At 36.1% G+C, this 16,334-nt stretch overlaps 2 protein-coding genes across 2 annotated transcripts; one reads left to right on the top strand and one right to left on the bottom strand.

Annotated features, from left to right (window-relative positions):
- Window positions 1-3,799: 3,799 nt before the first annotated feature.
- rfk (riboflavin kinase) lies at window positions 3,800-9,884 on the bottom strand. The gene is made up of 4 exons (XM_079251589.1): window positions 9,347-9,884; window positions 7,559-7,710; window positions 5,782-5,884; window positions 3,800-5,613 (listed from the first exon to the last, which is right to left on the bottom strand). Exons 1-4 carry the CDS (start codon window positions 9,426-9,428, stop codon window positions 5,441-5,443), a joined length of 510 nt encoding a protein of 169 aa, XP_079107715.1. The 5' UTR covers window positions 9,429-9,884; the 3' UTR covers window positions 3,800-5,440.
- A 2,347-nt stretch (window positions 9,885-12,231) lies between these two features.
- Window positions 12,232-14,378, top strand: LOC306764478 (beta-1,3-galactosyl-O-glycosyl-glycoprotein beta-1,6-N-acetylglucosaminyltransferase-like; the record flags this gene model as incomplete). The annotated part of the gene is made up of 4 exons (XM_079251652.1): window positions 12,232-12,545; window positions 12,659-12,752; window positions 13,353-13,757; window positions 13,878-14,378. 4 exons carry the CDS (start codon window positions 12,232-12,234, stop codon window positions 14,361-14,363), a joined length of 1,299 nt encoding a protein of 432 aa, XP_079107778.1. The 3' UTR covers window positions 14,364-14,378.
- Window positions 14,379-16,334: the final 1,956 nt, after the last annotated feature.

Here is a 16,334-nt window from a genome sequence, read left to right as displayed (position 1 = left end):
AAAATAAGACAGAAGCATAAAGAACACAAAATACACAGCATGGAGATTTGCACAGACACACTGACCAATCTGCTAATGGGGTTAGAATAAGTTTGTCATACGCAGCATCTCTTCTCCATGTAACCTATAATTTGTTCCTTCTTCTTTCCAGCGGTGTGCGTCCTTGCTTTCAATTTTGTGATGGTGCCAGCTGCCAATTTAGGCAGCACAGCTAAACTTTTTGTCACAGTTTGTGTTCTGGTCATCCTATTTTTGGGGGGAGCGATCTTCATCTTCCTCAATGCTCAATCTAAGAAGCTCGCCATCACACCCAAAACCAGAAGTGGAGGGTACAAGAAACTGGACGGCAGTGGAGTAGAAGTATCACAACCTACCACCTCTTCATTTGGGGAGCACAGTGACAAAATTGTTGCTTGTGAGGATGATGAGGACGAAGATGATGATGAAGATATTGTGTACATGACAAAAGATGGGACGGTGTATCGTAAATTTAAGTATGGACTGCTGGATACAGATGACATGGAGCTGGAGTATGATGATGAGAGCTATTCATATAGATAAAAAGAAAAGCTTAAGTAGACAGAAACTTATATTTATGCAATTTAAACGTGTTGTGAAACAAATTTTTTGTTTTGAAAAAGCACAGCCATGTTATTAACCAGCTTGAGCTTAATCTAATCCTTTTTTTTATTTTAACATTTCAAATGATCACAATTCTTGTGTAGGGAAATATGTATTTATTCAACAATTATGAATATAACCAAAACTTTGCCCTTAAAATTCTTAAACCTCTTTACCACGGTCATGGTACTCTTTACACACTGAATTTTAGCCACGTTAAAAGTGTATCACATTTGTCTTACAGCAGAGGATTGGCTGCCTTTTTCAACCACAGTTGTAAAGATGCTACAGTTACACGCCAAACGTGTTTGCTAGGATTACTGTAAACCTCCTGTATTGTATTTGCAACAAAAGGATGGAAACTTGTTTCTAACATTCTTGATAAACCTGTGAAACTTGTAACAAAACTTCATCAAAACTATGTTTTGAGCTCATTGTGAAGCTTAGCTTTCTAAATCCTGCCACAAATGTGACCTAAATATCACCAGATGTCCATGTGTTTAAGTATTTGTTTAGGGCCCATTAAAACATCCTGTATAAGACAAATTATTACATTTTTAGTTTGTTGAACAAAATAATACATATTAGATATTTAGGTAGCAAAAAGTCTAGATTCAATGGAAAAGTGTGACTAAACTTGTTATTTATTGAGCACTTTTAAAACAACATATTTGACCAAAATGTTGTACACAACTCTGAGCTCAAAACCGATACAAACATCATACCAAACAGTAGAAAAAATCTACTATGACTAGTAACGGTAACACACATTAAAACAGGATAAAATAAATCATCACAGTCAACTCAAGCTGTGTTAAAAGTCAATGAAAAAAAAAGAGTCTTAAGAGGATTTAAAAACAAAGATTCAGCTTGAAGTGACCTGCTGACCTGAACTTGCAGGTGTTGTACTGGAGCAGGTTAGACAAACACTGTGGGGCGAGGCCATGTCGAAACAAAAGAATTTGAACAATTGTCTAAGATGAAAGAAGCTGGATTACACAACAGGGCGAATTGATGCATCAAACTTTAAAACATTTTCTAGTTTCACACCAAGGTTGGTCACTGTAAGCCTGAGATACTGAACTAAGTTTCCCAGGTCTTGGCAACACGAGGAAACATCCTTCAGGCCATTAAACACCTTTTCTTTTATTGTTAAAATGAAGAAATTAGTCTATATGATGCCTACATTTGCTATTAGCCTGTTGTGTTGGTAAACTTCTATAAAAGTTCTGTTGGATGAAAACTTAGATGTTGTTAGAACAGCCAAATCAAAGTTTTGCTGCAGGGTCAAAGTTGGTGTGACCTTCTAGTTTTTTGACTTGCAATAAAAAAATAAAGGCTGTATTGGATTAGACATGCCAGCCCTTTGTTTGGTTTAGTAGATGTATACCTCAGTGATGTGTAAGTGTGAATGAATTTCTTAAGATCTCAGCAGAAAGTTGCATGAGAAATGTCTTCTCTTCTTTTCTCAAAACATGTTCTTTAAGCAAGGCTTTTATGTTTTGACTGCTTCACTGCTTGCTTGTAGTGTCTCCTTAAGATAGTGATACAGTGATACCTGTGGTTTTAAATCTTTGGAAACTGCTCATTAGCAGTTTTTTTCCGTGATTCTTTCAGCTAAAAGGTTTTGTAATTTTTCTTTTTCAATGAAGCTGCACTTTGAACTGTGTTTGACGTGATAATATGGATGAATGACTGACCGCTTAACTTGATTTGATGCACACAAATATCTTCCTTGACAAATTTGTTGAATTTTAAAGAGCTTTTGTAGGACAGAAAATGATATTTCTGAAACACCATTTACAGTCATAGCTAATGTGTCCTCGAGCAACTTCACCCTACAATCACTGCCTTGACACTGCAAATACACCAGCCCACTATTCTAGTCCTTATGACTTCCTTAATCGTCAAAGAATGGCAATGATTTCAGATGGGTTAAATGATAATTCCTCACAACATAAAACAAAATCCTGAGACAGAGATTTTACGACATTGTAAATATAAAATGTATTTCATAAGATCAAGCTGTTTTCGTGGCCTTGCTCACTTAATTAGACACTGAAAATGCTCTCTTTGTTGTAGTAAAAAAAAAATGGTGGGAGCTGAAGTGAGCCGTACTTTATTTTATTTGAGGACATGAGTTGATCAAATCAAAGGAGAAAAGTTCAAAATGTCTCTAGATAGTTTCAAGAAACATTTGAAGCCTGCAGCCAAATAAACTGATGGGTACCTATGATTGTGAGTGGTACAATTTTGTATTTTTCACTCAAATATGTAATTGTCTTTTTGTTGTGGCTGTGTAAGAACTATTGAATTTTTACATTAAAATATAAAAATCACGGCACTGAATCATTTGTATTTATTTCTGGTACATTGCTTATTCACTTAGTACTGGTGGCTTACATTCAGTTGTATATGTGGCTAATTCATTTCACCAACTTGAATTTATGTATGTGTGCAACTCTTCATTCAAACTGGCCTGTAGCTGACAGTGTTAAAATTGTGTAACTCAGGATTAACTCCTGAACTCAGGATTGGGTTTAATATTAGAAGTAATAGCATTTCTACACACACAGTTCATAGGAAACTCAGGATTGGGAATGAACAGCTGTGCAAGTAAAAGAAACCCACTTATCAGTGAGGAAAAAAAGGACTTCAGTTTGCTTGGGAGAATAAAGCTTAGACTCTGGAGCAACATAAGGTCATGTGGTCTGATGAGTCCAGATCAATCCTGTTCCAGAGTGCTGGGCACATCAGGGTAAAAAGAGAGGCAGATGAAGTGATGCAGCCATCATACCTGGCGCCAATTATACAAGCTTGTGGGGGCAGGGCTGTGATCTGGGGTTGCTGCGATTGATCAGGTCTCGGTTCAACAGCATTATGTGCCCAAAGAATGAGGTCAGCTGCGACCTGAATATACTTAATGACTAAGGTTATTCAATCAATGGGTTTTTTTTGCACTGAAGGCTAGGGAATATTCCAAGATGACAATGCCAGGATTCATCAGGGTCAGACTGTGAAAGAGCGGTTCAGAGAGCACCGAGACATTTTCACACATGGACTGGCCACCAAAGACCAGACCTTAGAGCCACTGACAAAGACTGGACAAGGCTTGCACACTGGTCAGACTCTCCCATCAATATAAGCTCTTGATGAACATTTAATGCAAGAAGGGAATAAATCTTGAAATATTGCAGAAGCTTATCTAAACAATGCCACAGTGAAACTGTGCAGTGATCACAGCTAAACACATAAAATCTCTTTGTGGGTTTTCTATGTATTCATAATAATTGCATTAGTTCCATATTCTAAATATTAGACGAACGTAGAATTGTATTTCATAACATTTTATTTGATAAAATTATGTAAAACAATGAAAATGAAGTGAATCTTTCAGTCTATGTGCAGTAACCCAGGTCTATGTGTAAACTGCAGTAAATCAATGCAACATATGACCCTGTACTTTATAAACCTACTTGGAATGACCAGCATAAGAGAAAATGTAAAAGTTATAAACACTTTGTCCTTTATCTCTTTTACAGGGTTGATAAAGCAACACGTTTAATTCAGTTCCACTTTCTTGATAAGTGGTGAAAATATACAAAAACTGCAGCAAAGTTAACTAAAAGAGCTAAGTGCATTCATAAAATGCTGCTACACCTTTTACCGCCCAAATAATCCTTTAATAAACTCAAATTAAATCCATGTAGACTTTACAAATCCAAAAGTTTCATATCTTCTTAAAATAATGGCCAGAGTAATTTTTTAGGCCATTATTTCAAGAAGACGACACGCAGATTTAAATGTTTAATAAATTAAACTCAATTTAAAGGGCTTCATTTAAGTGCAGACCCTTGCAGTGTTGTTTAAAAGTTTCTTCTCGATTCTTAGGTGCTCACACACACAGGTCTAAAATACATCGTAATGAGAAACTTCTGTTTTAAGGCCCCCTTGATATTCACAAATTTGATGTGTAAGAATTTGGGGGGGGGAAAAAACAAACGTGCATATACCGCTAGATGAATTGTGGGATTGGTTTGATCTTTGTGCACAACCTGCCCTGCTGTGTGTGAAGTTTCTTATATAACCGGGTTCACTGAACATCAAAGCCTGCAGCAATCCCTACCCTGCCACAGACCAAGAGGAACTTTTTCCTTGTTCTTGCGGCCTCGAGAGCAAGAACAAAGTTCTCACTTTTCGTGGCGTAACAAGCTTAATATTTACACAATTTTGTAACTTAAATGTTCTTTTTTGATGGTCACACAATTTGTCGTAATTTTATCCAACTTGGTGGCTATCAATTTAGTTAGAAACAATAATGTAACAACCTTTTCATAACCACGTCAGGCTTTAAATACAGTTCGACAAAAAAACAGATGAATCTTCAACATTTGCAAGATAATTTGTTAACTTCAGTTTATGGATCTAATGGATTGTTGATTACATAGATCATTTTACAAGCTGTCAATGTTTTGCATCTTGCAATTTGTCAGATTCCACATATAGAGCAGGACCAGTGAGATGCAAAGCGACATTATGGTGTGAATATATAGAAATAATCCAATAAGCAGATATCTGGAACACAAACACGCAGGAAAATTAACAGGTCTTTAAAACAGGAAACCTGACAAAAAAGAAAATACAACTGAATGGATTGTCTGTTTCTGATTATGTTCATGTGTAGCCATGGTATCAGCTGACAGATTTCAAAGCTGGGCTGTACTTAGGAACAGCCTGTGTGTGTCGGCCATAGAATTCTTTGTTGATCTGGTCGGTCTAAGCAAGTGCAGACGCTGTGTGTGGCCGTCATAGTCAGCTGTCAGTGACCATTCATAATAGTCTGTGATGTGGATGCAGTGGCGGTGGGTGAGACTGAAGATGAGCTGGCTGTACTGGTGAAGAAGTTGTCATCTTTTAGTTTGTGATGTTCTGGGAGCTCCAGTTTCACTTTGGCCTCTTCAATGTCATTATTGATTGCAGCAATGAGAGCCTCTGTAGGGCAGAAACAAAAACATCCACAATGGCAAAATTAGAGGGAGCGTAAGAAAAAGTAATTAGACAATAAGATATGGGAAGGCATAGAGGGGGCCCAGAATGAATGCATACTAATACAACATGAAAGCAAGAAAAATTCCAGTTTAAATGGAGTAAAAAGCATACCAAGTGAGTCGAAGGTTGTCTCTGGACGGATGTAGCCCACCATAACAACGCTGAGAATTTCGCCATAAAAATCTTCTTTGAATTTGTGAATCACGTGTGTTTCCTAAAACCAAAAAATATTTCATTAACTTCCATAAAGACACACACACACACACACAAAATCACTGCACTGATCATGTTTTGTGGTGAAACCAGGAGGTACTAGAGTGGGCTTTGGCACGTTAAGGACTAGACAGATGCTAGAAAATGCCAGTGTACTGACTGCAAGTGCAGTATGCAAAAAACTAATTTATTTTAAAAAGCCTAAAAGTAGAAAACAGCTCAAGCAAATGTTTGAAAGATTAAAACGTTCATGCTTTGTAAGACAGAAACTAAGTTCTTTTGACTTTACAGCTTGCAAACTTCCTTTAAGCATGTTTCACTTAACTTGAGCCAACAATCTCATACATCATATTGAGCACCATACATTTCAAACAACTCTGAAAACAACTCATGTCTGGACTTTCCCATCTTTCCTTGGTCATTTCTAAGTGTTTTATAACACCCCAAAAATAATAAATCTATGTACAAGGGACCTTCCCTCACTTGGCCCCCCTCATTTAATCATCAGCTAATGCTGACTTCTACATTTTCTTATATTATTTATGAATTGTAAAAATCTAGGTTTCTAGTGCTTTGAACACTTTGAGTGGAAGGAGTGAAATTAAGAGGAAAACTAATGGGAGTAGTGTTTGTCAAATATAATCCCTTCAAAATACAAGAAGAGACAATATTACACTGTGACCTTTTGATAAGCTAAAGGCCAACAACTTGCAGACACACACACATAAATACAATGTATTATTTTTTCTAGGATTTTGTAGCTTTAGTTTGATCATCAGAATCTTTAAAATCCATAGTTTAAATTTTTTAATTTTTTTTTTTTTTTTTTTTTTTACAAGGGTTGTCACAATGTTACCCTTTAAACCTTGTTTGTATCATACTTAAAATTATTATTTCTTAGATGCATTACATCACTTTATGTCAAGGGGTGATCAACTCCAGTCGTCCTGCAAGTGTTAAGACTGTCCCTGAGGCAACACATCTGACTTGGGTTCCATGATTAGTTGATTAACCTTAATAATCAAGTAATTGTTTATTTTTTAAAGATTTTTCCACTCTCAAAACTGCTGTTGTATCTTCTGCTGCCTTTCTGTCCTTGACACACATGCGCATCGTGGCAATTGGGTTCAAAAATGACGTCACCAGAAAAATTATGCCAAAACACCAGTATCATGGCCAACTGGCAACAGAGCTCAAGAGTTTGGGAACATTTTATAGGAATTCAAGAGAAGTACGTGCAATGCAAAATAAAACATGTCCTCCATTGTGGTACAACGGTGATGCATGAACCTGTGAAAAGGAGACGCGATGTTGGCCACCCCCAGCTTTGTGAAAACATTTTTCTCATAATCCTGTTAGATACAATCTGAGCCTTGTCTTCTGCTCATGGTGGATACCTTTCTGGGCACCAATAATTCTGACATATCACACTGACATATCATAAATGGAACATCTTTTACATTTTTTTCCCCCAACATCTTTTAAATGGAATTTAAGGTTAAAATAAAAAGAGAAAATTCTACTCATTTCTTTGCTAGGGCTTAACAAGATTAAGAACATTCATGAGAGATGTGACTGTCTAGACTAAAACTACATCTGAGAAACAGATTTACAATATGCACTTTTTTCCCCTGACCAGTCTGTTTAGAGTGCAAAGAGCTGGTCTTGCACTTACCATGGATTTCTTGGTATTTTTGTAGTAAGGGTTCCAGCCGATGCTCATTACCATTTTGTACACGTCACCATTACCGACACATGCCCATCCAAAATAAATCCCTGTTCCGATATCCGGGGGAAGATTATCCACCACTGAGTCTGGGAAGTTGGCTGTACATCAGATGCAAAAACCAGAAGAAAGAAGAATAACTAAGCAAAATTAAAGATGAAAGCAGTAATGAAGAGCGTTTGCATTTTGGGTGGCGTAGGGGCTTAAATAGCGATGAAGGTCCCTGTCGACTGCCCCACCGTGACATTTTAGGTCTTGGCTTCTTCAGGACTTTGAAAAACAAAAAAGCTTTGTAAATGCTGCTGTGATGCAGCACAGTCAGAGTCCACACAAAAAAGGGCTATTCACTGTGTTTGATATACACCACTTCATGCTTAGATAAATGATACTGTATCATAAGACTAACTCCCTATAGCATTATGTGGCCCCGAGATGACAAGTTGACAGTGACAAGCAATGTGTTGATACTCAGTCCGTCTTCAGTCTAAAAAATATATGGCTGTTGTCGGTTAATGCAGTTTAGACACGATGCAAACTCTGTTTTTATAATGTAAAGCACTTTGTGCTACTTGTGTATGAAATGTAAATAAAATTTTATTTGATTAGAACATTGTATAATAGCAACTTCCCACTTCTGGACAAGGGACTGAAACCATAGTAATAAAATTAGGCATAATAAATATATTTTGAAAAAAATTGAAAAAATATGTTACTTAAGATAACCCTTGAAATGCTTCCTCTCCTCCATTAACCTGGCTTCCTGTTGGTAAGATGCGGTAGAATTTTAAATCTGTGTTTTCAAGTGCTTTAAAGTGTTTTTTTTTTTTTTTTTTTTAATCTAAATTCAAAATTTTGATCAATCATTGATACAGTAATATTTTGTAGGACAAGAAAAAAAGTGAAAATACATTTGAATTACATTTCTTTTAATATAAAAGCAAATATATATATATTCATATTATCTTTTATAAAATGTGGATAGCCAAACATGTTCTATGCAACTATAAAGTCACAAAGTAACATCTTCGTTATGAGAAGGTTCCAAAAATATTTTCCGACTCTCTAAAAGTAGTAATGTTTACACTATATTGTGCTTTGTACCAAACTTTGTAATGTGTGTCCGCATTAAGGCTTGAGTCTAAACTTCTGAAAGTCCAAATAAATAAGCTATACAAATACAAGTCAATTTACAATTTCTGATTGAACAAACTTTCAACTGGTAATGCATACAAATGAAAATATATTCTTTCACTGTTTCCTGCACTTGAGGCAAATATTTCAAAGCTCAATACACAGAATGTGGTGCACTCCAATGTAAAAAACAACAACAAAAAAAAAACTTACGTTTGCCTCTCTATGGTAGTAATACATGTTTAAAAAATTAATTAAAAAATAAATAACATTTTACAACATGTCCATGGTCGCATTGTGTCAACATTTATAAGGATTTCTAGTTACCAAATAGTTCCGTTACGCAACTCTCATTCATCTCTGCCAGATAACAGAATAATCGTTTCGTAAAAAGGTGTCGTGATGTGCGTAGCTAGCCAGTGTCACCGATAATCAATCCAGTACTGATAAATCGCATGGAAAATTAATAAAGTCAAACTATGAAGAGGCATGCTAAATTCATCTTCAGTCATAACTCTGCTTCTTACACGTCACGTTATCTGCATAGTAAGTCGACTGTTCCTCAGCAAACTGAGGACCCAAGGGCCAAGGTAATCATTTTCTCACCTGTGGGAATTCCAAGTTCTTTGCTGCCTCTCCCAAAACCACGGATGACCTCTCCTCGGCAGAAAAACGGGAGGCTCTTCATGACCACTGTCCCAAGACCAGCTAGCTTAGAAGGAAGCGACGGAATGACCTCGAACACAAGGAAGGCGATTTGGCTTTCAAATAGAAATATTCTGCTAGCTAACTCGCAGCTTTGAAAGCCAGTAAAACTGAAAACTGTGTTTAAAAGACGCAGATCTGTCCGCGTCTTCGTAATCAGCAGCGCCGTAAGTTTCACCTGTCTGACTGGCTTGCTGGAGTTAAAGTCGGACCTTCGTCACTGATGGTGAAAGTTCATCGGCTATGCTAACACTGCTAACTAGTGTAAGTAGATGCACAGTTTTAGGGCGGCTTTAAACGCAGAGGAACTGTAGAGGACTTAGAAGGCGACAGTCCTGGTAACAGTTAGGTCCCTTGGTCGTATGGTCAAAATCATGAAGCTCTGAAAAAACCAGTGGATGTTACATGTGTGGAAACATTTGCCAGCGAAACGCTCGGGCTGATGTCATTGACCGCGTGACCAACGCGGAAGTTCCATGCTGCCTTCAGGTGCATAGTTCAAATGTTAGAAATATAGCTACTACTTGCTTCAATCGTGGCTTAAAGGAAAACACTATGTAAATTTACCTCGTGGTGCTCCCTGATTTGGAAGTAATGCTGCTCAACCGATCTTTCCGGGAGCTCTCAATTAGCAAACAAGAAACAGGTATACGGAATGAACTAAAACAAGACCAGATGAACTCAATGAACAGGAAATCAATACAGCTAAACAAACAAGAGAACCAAACAGGAAAAACTACAAAATAAAACAGGAAACCTGAAACTAAGGCACAAAAAGTCTTAACCATGACAGTATGTGTGAATTTGCATACTTGAACAGGTAAACTCTTTACTTTGAAAACATGCTGACAGGATGTGCACAGCCAATTCCAGCTTCGCCTTTTTATAGTCAAAAGGCATGTAACACTAACCGGTGTACGTCAGAAAAAATGCACAGTCAACTGAAGAACAACAAGTTTAGAGAAGCTCTGGCTCAAATAGCAGGTAAGAGTTGTTCATAAGTTCTGCTGATTATTTAATAACAATTATGCAAATTTTTACCACATGACTCATACACTGCACTATATGTATAGACAAATGTCTTCTTTAGAATGGTCTTTTAATGTTTATTCACTTTTCTTTCTATTGTTCATTTGCCTTAAAAACATATACTGTAAATAGTGTGCTAACTAATACTTTACATGGGGAAAAATAGTTCTCTTCAATTTTGGATTTGGGTTTAAAATTTAGATTATTCTAATGAGAGAGAGCGAGAGAAAGTGTTACTCCTGCTTTAACATAAGTTAGATTCCGGTGGGTTTTTGTATTCTGATGCGATTTTTCTTGTTACTTGTTTTGCCATCAGTTAATCAGTTACAAAGAAATGACTTTTATACACTTTATATGTTCTTATAGCCATGAGCTAGAGTGCACATGTTAGCCAACATTGCAGTACACAGAATATTTCCACAAAAATAACTATCAACAGATGTGGAAAGAAAATTTACTTTTAACCATGGTTATACACAAAATGACGGCTGGTTATTTGTGTAGCTTCTTTGGGACATTTCAATTCCTCTTTTTTTTTTTTTTTTTTACCGAAAAACTGGTTCATCTGGTTATTTATTGTTGGACCTCCCTGTCTCCACAATGATCCGTGAAATTCCAAGTATGTCTTAACCTTTAGCAACTGCACTTGCCTTTTGAATTCTGGTCCAGCTTGCTAGCCTGAGAGGTTTATCTCTCCTGTTTCACTCTCTTATCTCTTGTTGTTGATCTGTTTTAGGATGGTCTATTTAAATTTTTATTTGGTCATGCTTTTGTACTGCACTAAGATGAAAAGAAATTCACTTTCTTAGTTTGTGTATTCAGTTTATGCAATATTCAGGAAAGTGAGAAATGAAGTGATTCTGATTTTTTTTTTTTTTTTTGGATTTGTGTATCTAACTGATGGATATTTAGAATATAATTGTATATTACGATTTGTAAGATGGGGGGTGTTTAGGCTAATTTCTCAATGAGTCCAAATATCGTTAAACAACTGTCCACTCCATCTGTAGTCAGAGAACAGGAGATGGATAATTTCATGTTCTTCCTATAAATGTTAATCCAGTTGAAGGAAGACAGGCTAACATGTAGCTATAGTGTTTGATGAATATGCATATGTCTCTTATTTCTTAGAATTATTGCTTTTTGGTATTATTTTGTCTCATTTGGTAAATTTGCCCTTTATTTGTGAAGATATTAATAATGCTGCACTAAAAATGAAAGGTGTATGTAATTCTGAGAACACTGGGTTGAAAGAAAGGCAGAGAAGAAAAAAAAAACCCATGTTGTCAAAGTCATTGCTTGTCTTTGGTAAGATAACTGTACTTTTTTCTTTTGTGTGTTTTTTTTTTTTTTTTTTTTTTTCTTCACTGCGTTATTTGTGAACACAATAAAGGATCAAACACATTTGTGCTTAGATATGCCAACAAACATGGGTTGTGCTCATATCACATTTCTCATATTCTTTTCAGGCACAATAACAGGAGGTGGAGTACATAATTAGCCTGGCTCCATAATGAGGGGAAAATTGCACAACCAACTCTTCTCCCAGAACAGGACAAAGCCTTCATCAGACATTTTATCCTAAGTTTTAAATCCAGGCAGTCTAAATTAGTAACTTTATGTCTCCTGTTTATGTGATATGTGTGTTCTATTCAGTAATGTTACAGTTTTTAACAAAGATTAATCAATGACTGCCAAATTACATGTAAAGGATTAAACTATTTGCAGCTGGACTATATGATCACAATTTCAAAATTATGCGGGTGCTAAGACGAGGTTGGGTGCTCCAGCTATTGAAGCTCACTGTTGTGGTGGGATCTCTGGGGATTGTATTTCATGTCAGTCAACTGGACACAGACTGGGCATCTTCCCGCTTCTTCCCACTTGAGTACAGCTGGTTGGACTATGCAGATGATGATACTGGCCCAGAAAAAGAGTGTAACTGTCCAGCTATCCTGCTGGGAGAACGGGAGGCGCTAGAGCAGGCCAAAATACTGAGTATCACAAAAAGTTTCCGCAAGAGTGTTCTGATCCCTGATGAATATTACATTAATGCCACGCAAGACTGCAGGTGAATTGCTTCAGTCTGTAAGTTTATGTGAAATATAAAAACAAACATTTAAAAAAAAAAAAAAAGCATGTAATGATAAGCTTTTTTCTTTTTTTTTTTTTTTTTTTTTACAGTGCTTTCAAGATAAGTAGGAAATATTTAACAGTCTCACTAAGCAAGGAAGAGGAGGACTTTCCTCTGGCATATTCTATTGTTGTGCATCACAAGGTATGGAAATTTTGAAGTGTAAATTTAGTCTTTTTTTGCAGACATTTTTGGAACCCTTTAGTCATCCACAGTATTTCTGTATATTTTCCCCATGTTATATTTAATTACTGGACAGCTTTTGTCATTTAAAGTTCTATCATATCTTTAAAAATGTGTCATGATTTATTAGCATAAATTTCTTTCTATATTATAGTCCAGTTTTGTTTTGAAAATTCTTTTTTATAATAAATTCAATGTCTTCTTGTTTCTAACTCTTGTGCATATAATATCACTCACTTCCTTTTCTTCCTTTGAATGAAAAAAAAATACTATCCATTTAATTCAAAATATTCATTTTTCTCTTGGGTTATCCAAGTCTCTGAAATGGCAAACACACTAAAAAGTCCCTCAAACTCTCTCAGATGTTCTTTAGTAAAAGTTTGCATACAAACTTCCATTATAATGAATCACTGTGCTATTCTTTACCTTTATCTTCATGTTAAATTGATCATCTACATAACAGTTACAATAATTTGTCAGACTGTTATAGAAATCTGTACCTTTTTTTTTTTTTTTTTTTTTAAAAACAAACAATTTAACTCATTTTTTCATATCCTTTAGGTGCAGAACTTTGAGCGACTACTACGAGCAATTTATGCACCTCAAAATATTTATTGTGTTCATGTGGACAAAAAATCAGAAGCCTCAGTCTCCTCTGCCATCAGTACTATTACTTCCTGTTTCCCCAATGTCTTCTTAGCCAGCCAGGCTGAAAATGTGGTCTATGCTAGCTGGTCACGTGTCCAAGCTGACCTTAATTGTATGGCTGATCTCTACAATGCCAGCACAAAGTGGAAATACTTCATCAACCTTTGTGGTCAGGACTTCCCACTGAAAACGAACTTAGAGATAGTAAGGATGCTGCGTGCACTGAGGGGCAGGAACAGCTTGGAATCAGAAAACCTGCCTCCAGAAAAGATGTGGAGAGTCTCATATGTTCATCAGATTGTTGATGGAAATATCCAGGTAAGTCTTTTTGAGAAAATATACCTGTGATGATGGGCTAGGTGTCATTAGGAAAGCTTTCTGTTCAGACTGGCCTTAATGACTAATTACATCATGCAAATGTTACTTTAATGTTCCCAGACAACAGAGAAGAGAAAGGATCCAGCTCCTTTTAATCTACCCATCATGTCAGGAAGTGCCTACATCGTGGTTACCCGAGGATACATCCGCAGTGTGTTGGAAGACCGGCGAATATATGCACTGTTAGAGTGGTTCAAAGACACCTACAGTCCTGATGAGCATCTATGGGCGACAATTCAACGAATCTCTGGTGTTCCTGGCTCCAAGAGGCCCAGTCGTAAATATGATGTGTCAGATATCAATGCAATTGCTCGGCTGGTAAAGTGGCAGTGGCATGAGGGTTCACAGGATTCAATGGGTGCTGTGTACCCAGAGTGCAAAGGCAACCATGTCAGGTCAATATGTGTATATGGTGCTGGAGATCTGCAGTGGCTGCTTGAACAAGACCACCTCTTTGCCAATAAGTTTGATGTGGATACTGATCCTATTGCCATCTACTGCTTGGAGAAATATCTTAGACAAAAAGCTTTGGCTGATTGGGAGTAGATAGAAAAATTTTCTGGCATCCATATTTTAACCTATTTTTTTCTTTCTTTTTTTTTTTTATAAAATGAAAACCTTAATTATATATATATTTTTTTACTAAGTCAAATTGCTTCTGAAAGATGACTTAAAGATGTTGGCACAGTTGAGAATGGATTTTTTTTTCCTTTTATGTAATCAGTTTTTTTTACACAAATGAGGTGCATGCAGAAATGTCCTTCACTTTTTAATAGTTCACTTGGGAATTAGGGCATCCTGCCCGATATGGAATAGTCTCACAGATAGCTCATTTGACACAGGGGTGTAGACACAATATTTTTCAGTATACATATATTTGAAATAAAAATTCATTGGGAATTAGACAATATGAAACAATATGAAAGGGAATTTAAGAAACTTTTGCTTCCTGATCAACCACTAATAAAACACTGACAATTATTCTGGCTCGTGACTCATTCACTCATGTTCCATTTGTTTATTAACTAATAAAATACTCCATGTTTCTTGGCGTTGGGCAGTTAAACTGAATTTACTAACTCCTGAGGATAATGCTCATGGAAAAGCTGGTTTACCATAGTTTCAAAGAAATTTGTCATCTGTGTGGTCTACAGTCATTGCTATTCCAGACCACGAGTTTTGAAAATAGGACACAAAGCTCCATGAGAGAGATTTGGTAATATAAAAAAAAGGAAAAAAACTCCCTTTTTTTGTTTGAAGCCTTCAAACTTGTAGATGGGAAACCACACACACACTTTCCCCTTAAACTCAATAGGTAAGTGTGTTCAAACGTGGGTTTGTAAGGGAAACCTTTTCTACATATAGAAACATCTTTTATGCTTCTATTCGAGAGCAATATTTAGTGGACTTGGAAGATGATTAAATAATTTTGGTTACACTCAGGTTTCTGTAAATGAAAATCGTGTCTAGATGCAGAGCCTTGATGATGGATGTTGAGGCAAAAAAATAAGCAGTAGGCTATCAGTAATGCTTTAGTGATGTGATGTGTTATTGCAGAGATGGGGGATCAGTACAGGGCATAACACCCCCCATATAAAGCCCAGACAAATGAGGCATTCATTTTATCGAAGCAACAAGGAAAAACATGCTCTTCTATTTGTACAGTGTTTTGGAAACTTGTTTTTATGACTTGTTCAACATTTTTGTCCTAAACAGTAGGGTGCTACAATTTTGTTGGTATAGCTTTCTGTATTAAACCAGAAGAGGGCAACATAAGACTGCCCTTTTTCTAAACAGTGGCTCAGTTGGACTAAAATGTTAGAACAAAACTAATGGGCTACTGAGTATATTTAACTTAAACTCGAAACACATAAGTATCAAGAATACAGAACAATAATAAAAAAAATTTACACTGGAATAACCAGATATTAGGTTTTTAAATCTTTTTTTTTTTTTTTTTTTTTTTTTTAAATCTGTATAAATTAGGCATCCAGTTCAACATAGACACAATATAGATATTAACTAAAAGAAACATCATTAGGAATGAAAACGTGATTTAAAAAAAAAAAAAAAAAGTGTAGACAACTAGTTTTCTAAACTAACTTCTGTGATCATTTTCACTTTTAAAGTGGTGCTAATTTTGAAATTTATTAGAAGGATAATAGTTTTTTTTAAAAATTTTTTTATTTTATTTTTTTTTTTTTATGGAGGAGCGCTTTACTGTCAGAATATAAATGTGTGAATGTAATACAAGCCGCGTGTATGTTTATTCTTCCTCTTGGCTCCACAGAAGTGAATCTTTAACTGTTTGCTATCACGCATAAACAACCGTCTATATTATGTTCAATTATGTTAGAGATGCAAACTGGCGTGCATTATTTACGTTTATACCATAGACTGTATGGTTTATACGCACACAAAGTTCGGCAAGGTAAATGCAGGTAGTATCACTCCCTGACGGGCGTCACCATAGCAACGCGTTTATCAAGCATACAGTCTTTAATCAACCGATTCAGA

Source organism: Telmatherina bonti, assembly GCF_933228915.1.
Source record: "Telmatherina bonti genome assembly, chromosome: 13".
Lineage (NCBI taxonomy): Eukaryota > Metazoa > Chordata > Actinopteri > Atheriniformes > Telmatherinidae > Telmatherina > Telmatherina bonti.
This window is presented reverse-complemented; position numbering and strand designations above follow the sequence as displayed.

Coding starts and splice junctions, on each gene's coding strand:
- rfk (XM_079251589.1), bottom strand. CDS start 9,428: ATGAAGAGCCTCCCGTTTTTCTGCCGAGGAGAGGTCATCCGTGGTTTT. Junction 7,711..9,346: donor AGAACTTGGAATTCCCACAG/GTGAGAAAATGA, acceptor TCTGATGTACAG/CCAACTTCCCAGACTCAGTG. Junction 5,885..7,558: donor AAAATACCAAGAAATCCATG/GTAAGTGCAAGA, acceptor TTTTGGTTTTAG/GAAACACACGTGATTCACAA.